This window comes from Manihot esculenta, chromosome 3 (genome assembly GCF_001659605.2).
Source record: "Manihot esculenta cultivar AM560-2 chromosome 3, M.esculenta_v8, whole genome shotgun sequence".
NCBI lineage: Eukaryota > Viridiplantae > Streptophyta > Magnoliopsida > Malpighiales > Euphorbiaceae > Manihot > Manihot esculenta.
Window position 1 is genome coordinate 25,951,100 of NC_035163.2, and position 18,485 is coordinate 25,969,584.

General features: G+C 33.5%; 2 protein-coding genes across 3 annotated transcripts; both read left to right on the top strand.

Moving 5' to 3' along the window:
• Nucleotides 1–257: 257 nt before the first annotated feature.
• Nucleotides 258–4,289, top strand: LOC110610613 (pyridoxal phosphate homeostasis protein). Its single transcript, XM_043954574.1, has 7 exons — nucleotides 258–540; nucleotides 627–693; nucleotides 1,534–1,580; nucleotides 1,707–1,794; nucleotides 2,342–2,475; nucleotides 2,781–2,879; nucleotides 4,048–4,289. Exons 1-7 carry the CDS (start codon nucleotides 319–321, stop codon nucleotides 4,126–4,128), a joined length of 738 nt encoding a protein of 245 aa, XP_043810509.1. The 5' UTR covers nucleotides 258–318; the 3' UTR covers nucleotides 4,129–4,289.
• A 2,241-nt stretch (nucleotides 4,290–6,530) lies between these two features.
• Nucleotides 6,531–18,111, top strand: LOC110611636 (1,4-alpha-glucan-branching enzyme 3, chloroplastic/amyloplastic). 2 transcript variants are annotated; one of them, XM_043954947.1, is made up of 21 exons: nucleotides 6,540–6,929; nucleotides 7,094–7,165; nucleotides 7,388–7,452; nucleotides 7,695–8,378; nucleotides 8,530–8,702; nucleotides 8,773–8,862; nucleotides 9,444–9,519; nucleotides 10,359–10,466; nucleotides 10,708–10,798; nucleotides 10,957–11,058; nucleotides 13,032–13,134; nucleotides 14,438–14,575; nucleotides 14,731–14,802; nucleotides 14,938–15,051; nucleotides 15,381–15,458; nucleotides 15,595–15,705; nucleotides 16,093–16,173; nucleotides 16,623–16,727; nucleotides 16,979–17,064; nucleotides 17,160–17,214; nucleotides 17,482–18,111. In XM_043954947.1, exons 1-21 carry the CDS (start codon nucleotides 6,640–6,642, stop codon nucleotides 17,512–17,514), a joined length of 2,727 nt encoding a protein of 908 aa, XP_043810882.1. In that variant the 5' UTR covers nucleotides 6,540–6,639; the 3' UTR covers nucleotides 17,515–18,111. The 2 variants fall into 2 exon arrangements, 1 of the variants encoding a protein (XP_043810882.1); XR_006350208.1 differs by lacking the exon at nucleotides 17,482–18,111 and having other exon boundaries at nucleotides 6,531–6,929; nucleotides 15,377–15,458.
• The last annotated feature ends 374 nt before the right edge of the window (nucleotides 18,112–18,485 follow it).

Sequence of the window (18,485 nt, forward strand, 5' to 3'; positions counted from 1 at the left end):
TATGTGTATGTTTATATGTGAGAAGAAAAATGAAAACATAACTCCATAAAATAGCAGAAATATATTTAATATTTAATTAATCAATAATAGAAAAATTAATTTAACTTTTTAATAATTAATTTTTTTAGAAAAATTGAATATGAGTTGTTGATATTGTAAAAATTACCAGCAGAGAAAAAAAAATCAATATTAGTTTTAGGCCACAAATATTGTTTTAATAAAAAAAAAAAAAAGAAAACGACCATTAAAATTAAAATTAAAATAATAGAATAATGGCAAGCGAACAAAAATAGTGTAAAAAAAAGAGTGAAAATAATCATGGCTGCTCCAGCCATTGAGGGCGTGGCCGTCACGGCTCTCCGGTCGGTAATGTTCCGGGTCCGCCAAGCTGCAGAACGAGCCGGAAGACGACCCGAACTTGTACGAGTCGTGGCCGTGTCCAAAACCAAACCCGTTTCCCTAATCCGCCAAGTCTACGACGCTGGCCATCGTTGCTTCGGCGAAAACTATGTCCAAGAAATCGTCGATAAAGCCCCACAGGTTTCCACACACGCGTGTACTGTACAGATTCCCGCATTTATGCATCTGATATTATTTGTTTGTATGATTAAATCGAGTGTATGCAGCTGCCAGATGATATAGAGTGGCATTTCGTTGGGCATCTGCAGAGCAACAAAGTTAAAACTCTACTGGGTATTCTTTTATTTTTGTTGGTTTTGTTTTGTTTCATTTTCTTTCTTCACCCCCAATTTGTCAAAGAAGAGAAACTGAACAGGCACGCTAGATTAGCTGGTCTTCTGTGCAATTTAATTTTCCTGGAACCAACTTCAATTCCATTATTCTAGATTAGATTCTCTTTTATGCTTATTAGTCGTGAAATTGAAGAAGAATTCTTTGGGAAGAAGCAGCAGAAGAATGGGGTTATGCAAGTATGTGTTTATAAGAGACATTATGACTTACTGTGTGCTGTTGAATTTGCAACTTCTTGGTTGCAGAAGTTTTTTTATTTTCCCTCTTCTCCTTTAGATTATAAAAGGATTGATATTATAGTCTGTCAGTACGCAGCATCTGTGTCTTGCGAAAGTTAACTCAAGATCTGACTGATGAAAGTCTAATGCCATTTGATGGTCTTCATTGCTCCGTGCCCCACTTTATATTTTTTCCCTTTTTTACTTTTGCTTGATATGATAAATTCCTTTATGAACTCTAGAACACTCTCATGGTTTATCCGATTTGGCTGACTAAAATATCAAATTAACTTTGGTACCTTGTCCATTCTTGCGCTTTGAATGTACTGGAAATTTTGTCAGTTATAGGTCAGGATTGAGGAAGGGAGTATGTGCACATTTGATTAGATTTATTTCTTTGCTGTGAGAGGTTTAGATTTGTTTGGTGCTTGTATGAATTTAATGTAACTCTCAATGGAGTGATGATGATGTTAGGCATGCATTGTCTTATTCCAAGGTTTCTTCTTTTCCATTGTATATTTGTATGATACTGCACTCTTTTAACGGGTTTTGTTTCTATATGCAGGTGGTGTCCCAAATCTTGCCATGGTAGAGGGTGTAGATAATGAGAAGGTAAACACTTTATTTGATTGTTATCATATGGTCATTTATGATCTCTTTGAGACAGCTTAAGTTTCGATTGTTAAAGTTAATGAATTCACTCTACGAATATGCTGAAATTATCTTTGTATGCTACAGGTTGCAAATATTCTTGACCGAGTAGTTTCAAGCCTTGGAAGAAACCCTTTGAATGTCCTTGTCCAAGTGAATACCAGTGGAGAAGCATGTGGGTAAACTAATTAAGCGTTATATATTCTTGTAATAATCCCATTGGTAATTTAGATAACAATGATATCAGTAGTATTTGAATTGCTCAAAGTGTCATGTTTTCTATACTCTTTGATCCCTTTGTGCTCCCAAAATAAAGCAGGCAGAAGTCAATAAATTGCTCTCATGTTCATTGAAACTTGAGTATGTCTATTGCAACCAGTGTCAGCTTAACTGTTCTTGTCATCTGATTGTTGCATTTAATTCCCTGAAACTTAAACTCTCTTTATCAGACAACAGCGTATATTAATCCCATTCGTGCAAGTTCTACTTCTTGTTGTTATTATTATTATTATAATAAATTTGTCGTGCATCTATATTTCATATGTATTTAAACTATGAGGACCCTAATCTGGATTACTGGTGCTGTCACCAGTGCAAAATATCCCCCCCCCCCAAGGTGCTTTTTGGCTTCTTTTTCTGAAAAAATTTAGAATAGAATGTACTTGTTCTGATTTTTTCATTTGCTGGATTGATCTGCTGATTGACTTGTGATGTTGTTTCAGCAAAGTCTGGACTTGATCCTTCAGGTTGTGCAGCCCTTGCAGAACATATAAAAGTGTGCTGCCCAAATTTGGTTTTTTCTGGCTTAATGACAATAGGGATGCCAGACTACACATCAACTCCAGAGAACTTTAGGGTAATGCTTTGCTCCTATTTTTGGTGATCACATTAAAGATTACGCAACTATGACTTCATCATTTGGGCTTGAATTCTTGAAATAATTGAAAAAGTTGGGTATTATCTAACATCATTCATCATTTTATCTGCTTCTTTATTGCATGCACTTAATTTAGCTTGTTCAGCTTATTATATCCATGTGATGTGGGAAGCCTCTTTGTGATATAGAGAATAATCAATTTATATACGGTCCCTCTTTTTCTTTGTGTCTATAATTTTTAAGGAATGTCAGTCCGTATCATCTTACTAACTTTCATGCAACAGACACTATTAAACTGTAGACGTGAGTTTTGCAAGGCACTTGGAATGGAAGAGGACCAGTGTGAGCTATCAATGGGCATGTCCGGTGATTTTGAGCAAGCGGTAAGGTCACTTTTTTTGTGGGGTTAAATAGCACTGAACTTTCATGGACTCCTGGTGCTGTGGTGACAGCATCAAGTATAACTTTCTCACTCCTTATAATATCATAATTTCACAAAATTGAAACTTGAAAACTTATTTTGAATTAACTAAATCATAGTTTCTTGAAAGTTGAAAAACTTGAAATGCATATCTTGCCAAAAAATGGGGAACATTTTCACTGAAAAATGGTTTTATAAGTTTGGCAACCTTATGGACTATGTGTGGAAATATTCCGAGCATAGTCTGGAAATGTTTGGAACAGTGTCCTTGATTTAGAAGTTTTTAATTTTTTATTAATCGTCAGTACAAGTTCCTTTTTGGATTCTCGTGTAAAGATAAATGGTACATCTTTTCCTTCTTTTCTCCGATTTTTAGCAGATCAAACTGAACTAAAGGGAGAAAATCCAAATGAAATCAGTTCATTTTGTTTTGATTCTATTCTGTTGGCCTTTTCTAGTTGGAGTCATTTCAGATCTAATTTCAGTTATATGTCCTAGTTTTTAAGACCTAATAACAATTAATTATATATAAGAAAAGCTGTTCAGTTCTGTTCTTTTTATTTTTTTTTTGCTTTTTTCCCTCAGAAAACCAAATGGAATAGACTGAATTTCTTGTATAAAAAACCAAATTGAATTGATTTACGGAGAAAACTGAACCAAAATCTACTTGATCGGTTATTTTTGATTGGAATGAAATGTTGTTCTCTCCTAAGTATTAATGTGAGAATTGAAGCATCATTAAACTAGGGCTTTATTGTTACATTCAGAAGACTAGGATTCATTAATGGGGCGATTCACAGAAAAATCTAGTCGGAAATTGTTGGATTGCAGCCTGTTACTTCCACAGTCTTTCCCTTGTTAAACGAAGGCTTTAGAGAGAACCTTCCGATCAATGAGCGATTAGAAGCTCAACCTTGAACAGAAGTTTTCTTCATAATTTTATTTCTAAATGAAGTGCTTTAATACACAATGATTCCTAACTGTACTCTACCCAGGAATTTACTCGTTTATTAATTAGGAGTGTATATTTTAATTTCCGCATGTGCGAACCTGTTATAGAATTGCTGAAGAATCTCTGGTTTGCTGTTTATTCATTTCAACTGATGAATATTAATTTGTGATTCACGCAGATTGAAATGGGAAGTACCAATGTGAGAATTGGATCAACCATATTTGGACCCAGAGAATATGCAAAGAAACAGCCTAACTAGTAGCTTCAAGGTCTTGTACTAGTAATCTGTATATTCAGTAAACATTGATACTGTATTCAGCAGACATTGATGATACTTCAATTTTAGAGAAAATATTGATACCATCTCATTGTTATTGATCTTATTCAGAATAATTTGATAAAATTATTTATTTGAATGAATTTATTTGTTAAAGCAAAATATGGAGCTCATTAGTTGAACGTATTTTGTTTCCTTTTTTTTATATAGGGAATTTGGAGGATTCCGCTTGAATTCATTAGGTTGAGTTTGCCGGACTGATGAGAGGCACGTTAGTCATTAGTCATTGCTATTATTTGCGTGTCGGGTTTTATATTTATAGAAATTTATTAAAATATTTTCAATCTAATTAATTTATTAATAAATAAGTCATTTCATTTATGAGAAATTCTCTTTTTGTTAAATACATATGAAAAAGATTAAAATGCCTTTAATTTCTATATAGACGGAGTTTCTAATCGGATAAACTTCTTTTTTTAAATCTTCAACTCTACTCTTTTATCTAAATTGACAAATCTCTCTTTTTTATATTCTACGTATAAATTCATCCCATTTAAATCAGTGAGAGAGTCACCAACATAAAGTCTATCAAAGTCTTCTCACCCAAGGAAGTTCGCAGCATCTCATATTTTTTATTAAGATTTTGGTGGCCAAGGCTTGGAGATTCTAAGGGCATGATGTAGGTAAATTGAATCATCTTATCTTCCTCTTCTTCTTTTTCTTCTTTCTTCTTCTACATCCTGTTTGTTCTTTTTTTTTCTTCTACATTCTCATCCTCCTCCTTTTTATACTGCCAATCAAATTTCTCCCACTCAAACCTTTGCTGTTCTATCCTAATTTTAGAAAATAAAATAACCTCCCCATACCTCCTCATCAACATCATTGACAATGAGTCTATTAGCCTTGCCATGCCTTTGACACTTTGATTTTGAAACATATCTACAAACTCGTGATGCAAATATGACTCTCTTTCCTTCACATCATCCTCAGAGCTGGAGGTGTCATCATCTATCAATTTAATCAAGTAAGTGAGGCTACGTTCTTAACCTTCACCAACCTTGGCTTTGTGTTGAAATTCATACTTTTCTCATGTTAATTTCGATCCATATCTCTTTAAAAAGACAATATATAGTTGTGTTGAATTGAAGCTAAATTATAAGAAAAAATTAGAAAAGGATTATAATTGCATTACTATAGAGAAAAATTATGAGAAAAAAATTAAAAGGATTGTTGATGTTTCTGGATTTTGGAAACTAATGTTTCTTTTGGATTTATAAATTTTAATTAAATGGTTATTGAATTTGAATAGAAGAATGATATTGGTTTGAGTTTGGCAAGTATATAGTCTGAATACATAAGAAAGTTTTTTTGAATTCTAATTAGAATTCTATTATATAAGAAAAGTAATTTAGAATTTTAAAAATTTTTCTTCTATTTGACACAATTTTAATGGAAAAATAGTTTAAATTGAATTAAATTTATTTTTCATGTATTTACAAATTTAATTTAGTGATAAATATATCGAAATAAATTTAATAGATCTAAATTCTACTCCTTCAATTCTCAGCTCGAAAAAAGAAAATTATTTTTCATTATTTGAGTACTTGAATACTTTACTATAATAAATAAAGAATAAAATTTCTCTTTTAATATAATTGCGTGAATGTTATGAATTGTAATTTTATTTTACATGATAATAAAGATATTTAAGTAATTTAAATATACACAGTATTTAATTATTTTAATTTTTCTTCAAATTGAATGGAAATATTTAAAGTCAATAGATGGAGTACTATTATTTTTCTTTTATATATGATTGATATTATTATATAAAAATATGAAAAAAATTATTATTTAGTTTTTATAATATAAAAAAATTTAATTATTTTTTTAATTTTAAAAAGTATATTAAAATATTTTTAATTTTATAAAATATATATTAATTAATTCATCCCGTAATTTTAATAGTTAAGTATTATAAAAAAAATTTAAAATATCTTTAATATAGAGAAATTAATTAATAAATTTTTTAAAAATTAAAAAATAATTAATAAATTTTTAAAATTATAAAAATTAAATAATAAAATATTTAATAATAAAAAAATTAATTAATATATTTTTAAAATGTTAAATATATTTTTTAAAATTGAAAAATTAATTAATAAATTATTTTATATTATAAAAATTAAATAGTAATTGTTTAAAATATAATATATTTTAATCTATTTACTATCAGCTAAATAGTTTTTTTTGAACTTATAATTCACTCTGATTTATTTGCAATTAAAAAAAAGTTCACTTTTTAGAAAAAAAATTCATTTTGATGGACAAAAAGGAGAGTGAGTTGGGTTGAGTTGTCTCGTTGTGATGCCCAATGTATCTCTTCTCCCCGAGTCAACTCAAAAACCCCAAATACAACTCGTTGCGCGCCTTCTTATCTAAAACCCCAGTATACACTCGGCTTCTCGTACTCTCTCTCCGTCTTTCTTGAAGATGAGTTCACTTCTCTCGACCGCGCTCTCTCTTTCTTTCTATCCAAACAGCCCTTCTTTACATTTTATTTCCCAAACCAAACCTCAATGCGTCAATTCTTTTCCCAGCAAAATCCGATTCCAAATAACGTGCTCAGCCACAAACCAACCACCTCCACCATCAAAACAACAAAATCGCTCCAAGAAGAGCAAGAAAAATGAAAGCAAAGGCGAGAAAGGAATTGACCCTGTTGGGTTTCTCACTAGACTTGGCATTTCACATAAACAATTCGCTCAGTTTCTCCGTGAAAGGTACAAACTTTGAGGTGTTGAGCTTGCAGAATTTTCATTTTATGGCTGCACAAGATAAAGATACGCTTAGTTTGAGTATGCGCAGAGAAATTATTGGAAACGTGCAAGTTTTATTTCTTGAAACAACAGTAATTTGGATTTTGATTAAATGCTAAATTTTGCAGACATAAAGCGTTGAAGGACCTCAAAGAAGAACTTTTCAACCGAAACCTTATGATCAAAGACATTGCTTATGGGTACGTTCAACTAAAGCCTTTGCGCTTGTGTTAAAAAAAAGGGAAACTTCCGGGTGGTTGGCTTGAACATTAGTAGTCGTTCCATGATTTATAAAAAAAATTGTAAATATTTGCTGCTATTGATAATCTAGTTTTGGGTTTGTTTTAGCATTATTTTACCTGATACTGAGTTGGTGAGAGTAATGTTGAGTTGATTTCGTAATTGTTGGTGTTCTTATCCAGGTTTGAGTTGATGGGCCTGCATCGTCACCCAGAGCATCGGATGGATTATATGGAATGGGCACCAGGTTTTACATAATGCTTCTATTTTGATACACTTGGACATAATCTAGATCTGAATTCAACAATTTATCTATAGAAAATTTCTGCGAAAATTTTGTTTTGAATTCAATTCTACTAGTCATTAAATTATTTTTCTTTTCTGTAAATGTTAGCTAGAAATGGCCATCATTATCATTCTCAACTTTCCCATACGCCAGCTTCCTTCATTTGTTTTCTAAAGTATTTGTCTATTTTGGTGAATATTCAGGTGCTCGCTATTGTGCACTAGTTGGTGACTTTAATGGATGGTCACCAAGAGAAAATTGTGCAAGAGAGGGTCACTTGGGCCATGATGACTATGGGTACTGGTTTATCATTCTTGAAGATAAACTAAGGGAGGGAGAAGAACCAGATGAACTTTATTTCCAACAATATAACTATGTGGATGATTATGATAAGGGTGACAGTGGTGTTAGCATTGAAGAAATCTTCCAGAAAGCAAATGATGAGTACTGGGAACCTGGTGAAGATGAGTATATTAAAAACCGGTTTAAAGTTCCAGCAAAGCTGTATGAGCAATGGTTTGGCCCTAATGGACCTGAAACAGAAGAAGAATTGGATGCAATACCATTACCAGATGCAGAAACGAGATATAAGGCCTGGAAAGAGCAGCATAAAGATGATCCACCTAGTAACTTACCTCCATGTGATGTGATTGATAAAGGAAAAGAATATGACATATATAATGTCATAAGTGATCCTGCATGGTTAGAGAAAATCCGAGCTAAGCAGCCTCCCCTGCCTTATTGGTTTGAGATGCGTAAAGGAAGGCAAGCATGGTTGAAAAAGTATATTCCAGCTATTCCTCATAAAAGCAAATATAGGGTCTACTTTAACACTCCCAATGGGCCACTGGAACGTGTGCCTGCTTGGGCCACTTATGTACAACCAGGTAAACTCACTTCTTTTGAATCCAATTTGTTGCATTCTTGGCATTTTGTTTAACATTACATCCTGCTCAACCACTTCTCCTCCTCTATTATGGCAATTATATTTTCTATTACTATTCACTTATTTCATCTGAATTTGGTCATCATTGCCAGGCACAGATGGGAAACAACCTTTTGCTATCCACTGGGAACCACCCCCAGATCATGCTTACAAATGGAAAAACACTCACCCAAAAGTGCCGAAGTCATTGAGGATATATGAGTGCCATGTCGGAATTAGTGGCTCAGAGCCAAAAATATCTTCTTTCAATGACTTCACAGAAAAGGTAGCTCTTTACAGACTGTAACATGTGAGATCTTCTTCCATCTTGAACTACATTTTTTTTTTCATAACAGGTCCTTCCACATGTGAAGGAAGCTGGATACAATGCAATCCAGCTTATTGGAGTTGTTGAGCACAAAGATTATTTTACTGCTGGTTATAGGGTGAGTTAAACATTATTCTATATCTTTTTAACATTGAAATTCTGATAAATTTAAGGTTCCTGAATTGCAGAAATCCATATTTTGCATTGTTGATTTGATGGTAATGACTAGAAATCTTGGTTCTGAGGAATTGTTAGGTTCTAAATGAAGGAGACTCTACTTCTGAACATTTCTTATTCTACTTGTGGCTGGTTCTAAACTTTGTTCGACATTTAGACCTACGAGTAAAAGTTGCTGTCAAAAAACTGAAATTGTGTGATAAAAAATATGTTTACATTTTTTTAATGGAAGTTGGAACTGATTGTGAGCAAATACTGCTCAATGTTAATTGCTATTGCAAGCTCTTGTTATTTTATTTTTCTTGTTTGTTATCACTATTGCTGTACCTGAGATATGTCCCAGGCTGACTAATTACTGACCTTTTTACGCATCATCTGCCTGTGTTTTATTTTTTATTTTTAATATAATTCATAACCTTGATTCATTTTTCCTTCTTTCTGAAACTAGGTTTTAATTCCATAAGGCGTATTTTGCTTTAACAAGTTTTTTAAATGTGAGCAAGCATCTCTGTGGCATTGCAGGTCACCAATTTGTATGCTGTTAGCAGTCGATATGGCACTCCTGATGACTTCAAATGCTTGGTTGATGAAGCACATGGTTGTTGTTCATCTAATTGTGTTTGTTTGGTTCATTAACACTAAAGATTTAATTTATGCTTTGTTTGGGCCCTAATTTTTTCAGTCATTTTCTTATATGAGAAGTTGAGAACTGTGTTCAAGTTAAGGGTGAAATCCCAATGGATCTGATTCTAATGGCAGTTATGGAAAATAGCAGAGGTAGAATAGAAAGAGAAGTAGAGAATCTAGGAGAGATGAGTGAGACTAGAGTAGAAAAAATAAGAGAGATGGGGAATTCTGGATACTCTTGTTAACGATTTTCTGATTATCAATACAAGTATTCTCAGCTGCTTTTTATACATTCAGTAACCGCTATTAGCTATACCAGCGGGATAACTGTTCCTGCCAAGATCTGCCTCAAGCAGCTCCTTCTACTACATTCTCCAACCAGCTAAACAGCTCCAGCTCCCTTCTAGCTCTCACTAGGCCTCTTCTTCACTTCTGCTATTATCCAGTCCTTCTAAATGTAATATTTCACTCACAATTTTGTGTTGCAGCCATAGTTTATGATGAGATGGAAAATTTTTGTGATGCATGGTATTTATTCTTTGTTCCAAGATCCTATGTGGTGTAAAAAAGACTGACCTGAGGATGGAAAATGATCACAAATTGCAATATTTCCTGCAATTGGATCTTGCTTTGAGATGCTTATAGATATACAAAATTTCAATTTCTCATATCTAATTGCAAATTTTTGTGAATTTATTTTTCTCTTTCATGTAATATCGGCAGAAAATATTCTTAACAGGTTTTGTCCTTTTTAGTATTCATTCCTTGATTTCAATTTTTGGAGTCTGAGTTGGATTTTCTTATTTACAGGATTAGGATTGCTTGTGTTCTTGGACATTGTTCATTCTTACTCAGCTGCTGATGAGATGGTTGGACTCTCACTTTTTGATGGGTCAAATGATTGCTACTTTCACACTGGTAACTCATTCATGCATCAGGAAATTTAACTGACTCAGAATGTACTTCTTGCATCTTATATGTGATGTAAAGCATGTTTCACTTGATCGTGCTCTGATTCTATAACAATTTAGAGTCTTAGAATCTTTTACTAAAGAAACATACTGAAATTACATTGCACCATTTGAAATTACAGAGTGCTCAATGAACCTTGCTTATATCAATATTCTGCATTCCTTGTCTTCTTTCCCCTTGTAAATAGGTAAACGCGGGCATCACAAATATTGGGGTACTAGGATGTTCAAGTATGGGGACCGTGAAGTACTGCATTATCTACTCTCAAATCTTAACTGGTAAATTTGAAGCATGAGCAATTTATCAGTTTTCTAAGTTACAAATATTACGTGTTTTTAACCCAACTGCGACCCTTCTATCTTTTATATTGTTAGCCATTGGCTGATCCCTTTGGGTAGATTTTTTTGGTATTGCTTCATAGATGATCTTTGAGCAGGTGGGTTGTGGAGTATCAAGTAGATGGTTTCCAATTTCATTCACTCTCATCAATGCTATACACACACAATGGTTTTGCTGCTTTTACAGGCGACTTGGAAGAGTAAGGCATCGGTTGTGTCATTCTTCATTTCCTAGTTTTAGTTTTGTGTTCATACATTTCTATAAACTGTTCAGATAGATTCTTGGGCCTCATGAAAGAATCTTAATGCCTCAGTATGACTGAATTAAATGGAATAGCAACCATATGTGCATTTGCACCCCTTGAATAGCGGAGCTGAATACTTGTTTTGGTGCTGCCTCTCATCGGCATTTTATGATAAATGCCATCCATACTCGTACAAATGAGGATAAATGAAAAGCAAAAAGAGAAAGGAAGACATAATTTTACTGTGTCTGTTAAGATGCATATGTTTGCAGAATCACTTAAAAATACAACTGGAAAATGCAATTGATTTTAGGTTCTCTACTTCTCATAATATGTCACTATATGAGTTATAGAAATCCATAAATCTCCAAATTACCCCAGTTATGTAAATTTCACCCGAGATTCAAAATTGTTTCTTATTCATACCTGGAGCTTTAAGTATACAGTACCCCATCTCTAAATGTGAATCATAATCTCAACATATGATCATCTAAGATGATTGGACAACATATGTTGAAGTGCTTACATGTTATGGACCGGAGTTGCGGATCGCGTCATGGGATGATTGATAGGTAAGGAGCTCAGTAGAGGGAGCTCTTAACACCTCAAGACTCAAAAGGAGAGAGTCTCAATCTCATAATTTTTAGAATGAATCTATTGATTTTATTGAATAAAATGAACCCCTTTTACAGTGGAGATTCCAGTATTTCTAATTAAAGTAGAAATCTAATACAAGTAACCATTAAATCTAGGATAAGATAATAAAAAATATGATAAGATAAAATAATGAGAAATCTGAAAGAAACTACTAGATAAATAAAATATGTTTGTTATGGATATGATTTAGGCTATCCATTAAAGATCAAGCTTAAAGGTAGGATATGCAGTATGAAAATAAATGATACTCCCATGCAACTTCAAATTTAGGACAACATTGTCAACTACCTTCCACATCTGTGCATCTGAATCAAAGACAACTTTACTTGAAACTAAATCAAATTCTTTCAAAACATGATCTACTACCCCACTCTCGTGTATCAGAATGTAGGATGATAATGTATCATCTGTGCCATCACACTATGAAAAATCAAGCTTGTCATTTTGAGGCACTATAAGTACCTTTATCCTCTCATTCGCTTGTTGACCAACTTGGTCTATCTTGATTTTGGTTCAAACCCTATTCAAAGTTTGTACTACTTTAGAAATTTGCTAAGCTAAGTCATCCGAACGTGCCTAAAATTGTTGCATGAAAGAATTCAACTTCTCTTCTAAATTTGTTGAAACACCCATGACGACAAGCTTTAATATCAAGCTGTTGTGGCCCTGTTATGACCCCAGATTGCAGATCGTGTCATGGGATGATTGACAGGGAAGGAGCTCGTTAGAGGGAGACACCTCAAGACTCAAAAGGAGAGAGTCTCAATCTCACAATTTTAGAATAAATTTGTTTATTTTATTGAGCAAAATAAACTCCTTTTACAGTGGAGATTTTAGTATTTCTAATCAAAGTAGAAGTCTAATATAAGTAACCATTAGGTCTAGGATAAGATAATGGAAAATATGATAAGATAAGATAATGGAAAATCTGAAAAAAACTACTAGATAAATAAAATCTGTTTGTTATGGATAGGATATAGGCTATCCATTATTCATAACATTACAACAATGCTATGGCATGTTGTCATCAGAAACTAATAGCATCTAGGCCTTGGATTACTAGTGCATATTTGATTTTCATCTAACATTAAAGAAATAAAAAATTATGCGAAGTAGGCTTTTGTTGGGTTATTTGGTGCACCCTAGCATCTACTGTTATGTTCAGATCTTAGTTTAATCTCTGTACTTAATCTCACAATACCCCTCAAATTTTTGTCGCTGTACATGATTTGGTATGGCTGCAAGAATTTATTTGAAAATTTTGACTTCAGGTACTGCAATCAATATGTTGACAAAGATGCATTATTGTATCTTATATTGGCAAACGAGCTACTACATACACTTCATCCTAATATAATAACAATTGCAGAAGATGTAAGTAACTATGGTTTGCGACTCTTTTCTTTGGAATTCTGCTTCTCATGTTAAATTCAATAGTTTCTCTTTTTCAGTTGTATTGTGATTGATTACATATGAATCTTGCTGCAAGTAATAACTTGAAGTCAGCTTACTACTGTAGGACACCATCTTTATGCAGCAAACTTCAATTTATGGTCTCCATACCTTTGAGCATCAGTGCATAATTATTTTTCAATATAAATGTTTTTGGTGCTTTGACGTTTTGGAGAAAGGTTTTTTTATATATATATATGTATGTATGTATGTAATTTAAAGTGTATATATTGAAGCTTCATATAGTTTTGACTGATGTCATCAAATTTATATGCCATGTCGCATGTATATTGACAACCTTTAAAAATAAGTCTCCATATGCATGTATGAGAAGGTACGGGTCCATGGATTCTGTGAATGGGCCCATTGTACTTGGCCCCTGTATATTAGTAGTATTCAAAGTATAATACACAAAAGACATGTAGAAATCACTTCAGACCTATCACATCAAATTGTGCCTCTTAAAGTGCACGAAAACCCAAAAAGTATAGTCTCTTCCTTACTTAGCCGGCTTAGCATTAAATAACCGACTACCCACCACAACTGCAGAATATGGACAAAGCACGCCCACTAAAACCGAATCATGTTGATGTCAGGAAAAAAGGTGAATGACATTGTAGCAGACGTAACCAAAGTCATGGAGAAAAGGAATAAAGAGGGAAAAGGTGGACAAGAGAGCATAGTCTTCATCCTCCAAAGAAAACCTAGAATTCTCAGAAAACAACCCAATCTCTGTGCATAAAGGAGTCTATTTTGCATTGCATAGATTGACATTGCCCTAAAGAGTTCTTATAGCTAGCCTACTTTGCTAGGTTTACAGCTAGTTGAGCTGTTTGGAGTGCTTGGATCAGTAGAACTACAACTAATAGGTGTTGCATCAACATCCAATCCTTGTTGTTACATACTTACCAATATCTTATCCAGCTTTAACAAAACCTTTGTGTTATTTATTCCATTCAGTAATTGTGTCTCAGAAAATTCTTAGATGGACCTGGTCCATTATGAACTCAAGACACATGAATGTGGGCCCATGCAATTTTTTTATGGAGGACCCACATTCATGTGTCTTGGGTCCATGTAGACCGAGTCCAGTTAAGTCTTTCGTCTTTCCCTTGTGTCTCAATGCCTCTGTTTCCTTTTAGCAATATAGTTAGCCTGGTTAACTATACTGGTCCATGCAATAATTATGTGCCTTTTCATAAAGTTTTGTTTCTTTTTTACCTAGGCAACATATTACCCTGGACTTTGCGAGCCAACTTCACAAGGGGGATTGGGATTTGATTATTATGTCAATATTTCTGCATCAGAGATGTGGTCCTCTTTGCTCAAGGATGTTCCGAATGACGAGTGGAGCATGAGCAAGGTTTTATTGTTGATTATAACCAAACCTCTCATCATTAGATTTTTGTTTTTTAATTATTAATAATGATCCATCAACAAATATTTTATTTGCTCATAAAAAGGAAACTTTTTCTATTCATTATTCGTATGTTTACCATGTGTACTTTCATGCTGCAGATTGTCAGTACATTAATGGGAAACAAACAATATGCAGAAAAGATGCTTTTATATTCTGAAAATCACAACCAAGTAATTGTCCACTTGAATCTTTTTACAATAGAAAAAAAAAACAGTTTGTAGTAGCATAGAAAAAATTTCGTTTGAGATTTCATTGTTACATATTTACTTGATAACTGCATCCTTCCAACGCATTTTGTATGCCAGTCTATATCTGGAGGACAGTCATTTGCAGAGATAATGTTCGGTGAATATGAGAACCATTCTCCTGAATCTCTTGCCTCTAAAGAATCATTGTTTAAGGGATGTGCCCTATACAAAGTAAGCATCATTCACTCTCATATCTTTGCCTGTGCCTCATGCTTTTGATGCATTTCTGAAAATTAAGCTGCTTTTTTTATTTCCCTGGCACTGAAATGTAGAAAAACCTATTTTTGGATGTCAAAATAATAGTGTCTTTCCTGAATCAAATTCCACTGTCGCTTTGAAATCTTCACAGAGCATATTTTCTTTTTTGTTTCTCTCTATCAAGTGTATGCAAGTTTTTAAGTTAGACTGCATGAAGAATCATTAGCATCATTTTTTAAGAAAAAGAAGTCTCCATTTATTATTTGCATTATAGTTTCTAAATTATTTTCTTGTTAAGCCAGATGATCAGAATGATCACTTTTACAATTGGTGGTGGTGCTTACCTCAATTTCATGGGCAATGAATTTGGGCATCCGAAAGTAAGTTTCTTTTTCTTTTTCAATAGTTTCCTTTTTAAATATTTTCTATGGCTAAGAATAAGGTTAGTATTGCTTTCACATCCTTTATTTATTTATTTATTTTAATTTATTGTGGCTAATAATCTTCTTATGTTAGAGGGTAGAGTTCCCGATGCCTAGCAACAACTTCTCATATTCACTTGCTAACCGTTGTTGGGATCTGTTGGAAAATGAAGATGTGCATCGCAATTTGTTCTCTTTTGATAAGGTTAATTTTTAATCACTTAATGTTACATTCTTATTGTCAATGCATTTACATGCAGTGGATCTAATATTCTAATCCTTTTGGAAGTGATTCGGAAAACTGTAGTAGTTTTAGAATGCTGGAAGTGTATATAGTGTTTTATGCAATTTGATTATAGAATTAATTTTGCCTGCAATTAATGCTGCTGTGTATTCACAATCAAGTATCAACGCTGAACTGCTGTATGCTTGCATTTGGAAGGTCATATTTCCCTGTTATTTTGCACTATGCGTGTTTTTGATCTTGATCTTGATAGTAAACAAGATCTTTCTTGAATTTCTGTAATCATGTTGGCTATTGAACAGCAATACTTAGATTGCTTTGGCAGAAAACTAACTTCTAATATTCCAGGATCTGATGAAGTTGGATGAAAATCAAAGGGTGCTTTCAAGGGGTTTGCCAAGCATTCACCACGTGAATGATACTTCCATGGTATTGCAATACATCCTTAACATAATTACTTTGAAAGACAGATGCTAGTCGCTCTAAAAAAAACTTGGCCTTGTCATGTAGGTGTTAGTTTTCCAAACTGAGCAAGTAATGTTTGACCAATACTAATCTGGCCTTTATGCTCAGTTAACATTGATCATGTAAAAATCAATCAAGATTGGCTATATAATTCTTGGAAGATGCATCCTTCTATCCTTGCATGTTCTTAGTTTGTAGAAAATTTATAAAAGCTTTTAAACTGACGTGTATGAATTGGTGCATCTCTCTCTCTCTCTCTCTCTCTTTCTCTGAATGTGAAATTGCTGTGGGTGTGGCTGCTGTATCTGGGTAGGTAGTTACTTAGAATTTCTGTTTGATTGCTATAGGCATTCTTCTACATTAGTTTTTCATGGATGGTAATGTCATCAACAAAGATACTTTTTGCTATTCAGGTAATATCTTACATAAGAGGTCCTCTTCTCTTTGTATTCAACTTTCATCCAACCAATGCATATGAAAGATACAGCGTAGGTGTAGAAGAAGCAGGAGAGTATCAAGTAAGTTCTAGTTTGATTCCGTGTCCTCTACTGTATTTAATGGCAAGAATATGGTGCCCATTTGGCAGCAAGTTTCACAAAAGCTGAGACATCATGTTCAAGTTTATGTGATTTAGACTGGTCGTGCCATATACATGCAATTCTCTTTGCATTTCAATTCAATTTGGAGTTTACTGATCCTCAAAGAGGCTTATCATCCTATCTCACACACATCCTTTAGTTAAATTTGAGTGTTATTTGTAATGGCACAGATCATACTAAATACAGACGAGAAGAAGTATGGAGGCCACGGGCTTATACAGGTTGACCAGTATCTTCAAAGAACCATTAACAAAAGGCAGTATCTTTCCCCATATAGAAACTTGTTCTCTACATTATATATTTGCTGATTTTCTTTATAGTTATCTGGATCTCACCTATCTGTACCGACAGAGTTGATGGCCTCAGAAACTATTTGGAAGTGTTCCTGCCTTGTAGGACTGCCCAGGTCAGTAATTATTTAAATTTTGCATCTTTCAAGCTGTTTACATCTCGAGAGCAGTAGTGCTTTCTCATCATGGAATGCTGTTGTCTGGACCCTATGTTTTATTTGAAGCCAATGTTACTGATCGTTGCAACCTGAGACCATCTAGGACCAGAACCAAACTTCTCTGCTATCGTCCATTCTAACAAAAATTCCACTCGTGGGTGTTCCCTTAAATCACCATCTTCGTGAATTTTGTATGTTTTGACCAAGCTGTTTCATTTGTTTCAGGTATACAAATTAGCACGTATACTACGGATATGAGCCATTTTCATCATTTTGGTTTCTCAAGAAACTTACAGGCTGGAATCTCAGAAGATCAACATTAATACTCACTGCTCATACATTAAGCATGCATGGGTATCAGCATGCGTGGGTATCATATGATTTCCCTTGCAGATGTTTATTTTGGAGGCAAGTTGCATGATCTACCAACAAAATAGACATGAGATGTGAAGAAGCATCCGTCAACTCTGTTAGAGTGCTATGAAGAATAGCAGCACTTGCAGTTAGAAACATTGACCTTGATGATTGAACTGGCGGTTTATGAGAAAAATCTTCTCATCCATGGAGGTGTTCTTTACTTCGTGGATTCATGCAATTTTTAAATCTATTGAGAAATATGTGCTTGTAAACAAGCATTTGTGATGGTGATGGACGGAGAAGAATCTAAATTTGGTAGTAGCATTTAGGTGGAAGAGAAAACTCTGTGCTTCAAAGCAATGAGAAAGAGGACTGGCATTCAGTGGTTGTAAAAGACTGGGTTATGACTCAATATTTAAAAGCAATTCCATATTTGTGGACTTCCCCTGTACTTGAACTCATCGTCTCACTTTACAAATCAAAGGAATTTTACCGTTACACCATAGCCACTCTCCTTTCAAATAATGTTATATCATATGAAAAATAAATTAATTATAAACTTATACACTAATTAAACCCTAACAATGTCAGAAAAGAAAAACATAAAATACTCAAATCAATGCATGCGTCCCTTAATCAATGATATATTTGTTTATTATATTCATTTATATCTTAATATATTTTATGAAGATAAATTCTCAAACAAAAAACAAATTCATTAAGATACAATTCATTAGAATTTCACAATGCTGTGGGATTATGGAGGAAAAAAAGAGAGCCAAGAATACAAAGAGTTTTATTATTAAAACTATTATTTAGAGTTTATCTTATAAAATTGTATATCCAATAAAATTAACAAATTTTACTCATTA

Excerpts from the sequence above, each read along its gene's own strand:
- LOC110611636 (XM_043954947.1), top strand. The coding sequence starts at position 6,640 with ATGAGTTCACTTCTCTCGACCGCGCTCTCTCTTTCTTTCTATCCAAAC. Across the intron at positions 8,379-8,529 it reads GGCCACTTATGTACAACCAG|GCACAGATGGGAAACAACCT; the intron begins GTAAACTCACTT and ends CATCATTGCCAG. Across the intron at positions 15,459-15,594 it reads ATGAATTTGGGCATCCGAAA|AGGGTAGAGTTCCCGATGCC; the intron begins GTAAGTTTCTTT and ends TTCTTATGTTAG.
- LOC110610613 (XM_043954574.1), top strand. The coding sequence starts at position 319 with ATGGCTGCTCCAGCCATTGAGGGCGTGGCCGTCACGGCTCTCCGGTCG. Across the intron at positions 694-1,533 it reads CAAAGTTAAAACTCTACTGG|GTGGTGTCCCAAATCTTGCC; the intron begins GTATTCTTTTAT and ends TTCTATATGCAG. Across the intron at positions 1,795-2,341 it reads GAATACCAGTGGAGAAGCAT|CAAAGTCTGGACTTGATCCT; the intron begins GTGGGTAAACTA and ends ATGTTGTTTCAG.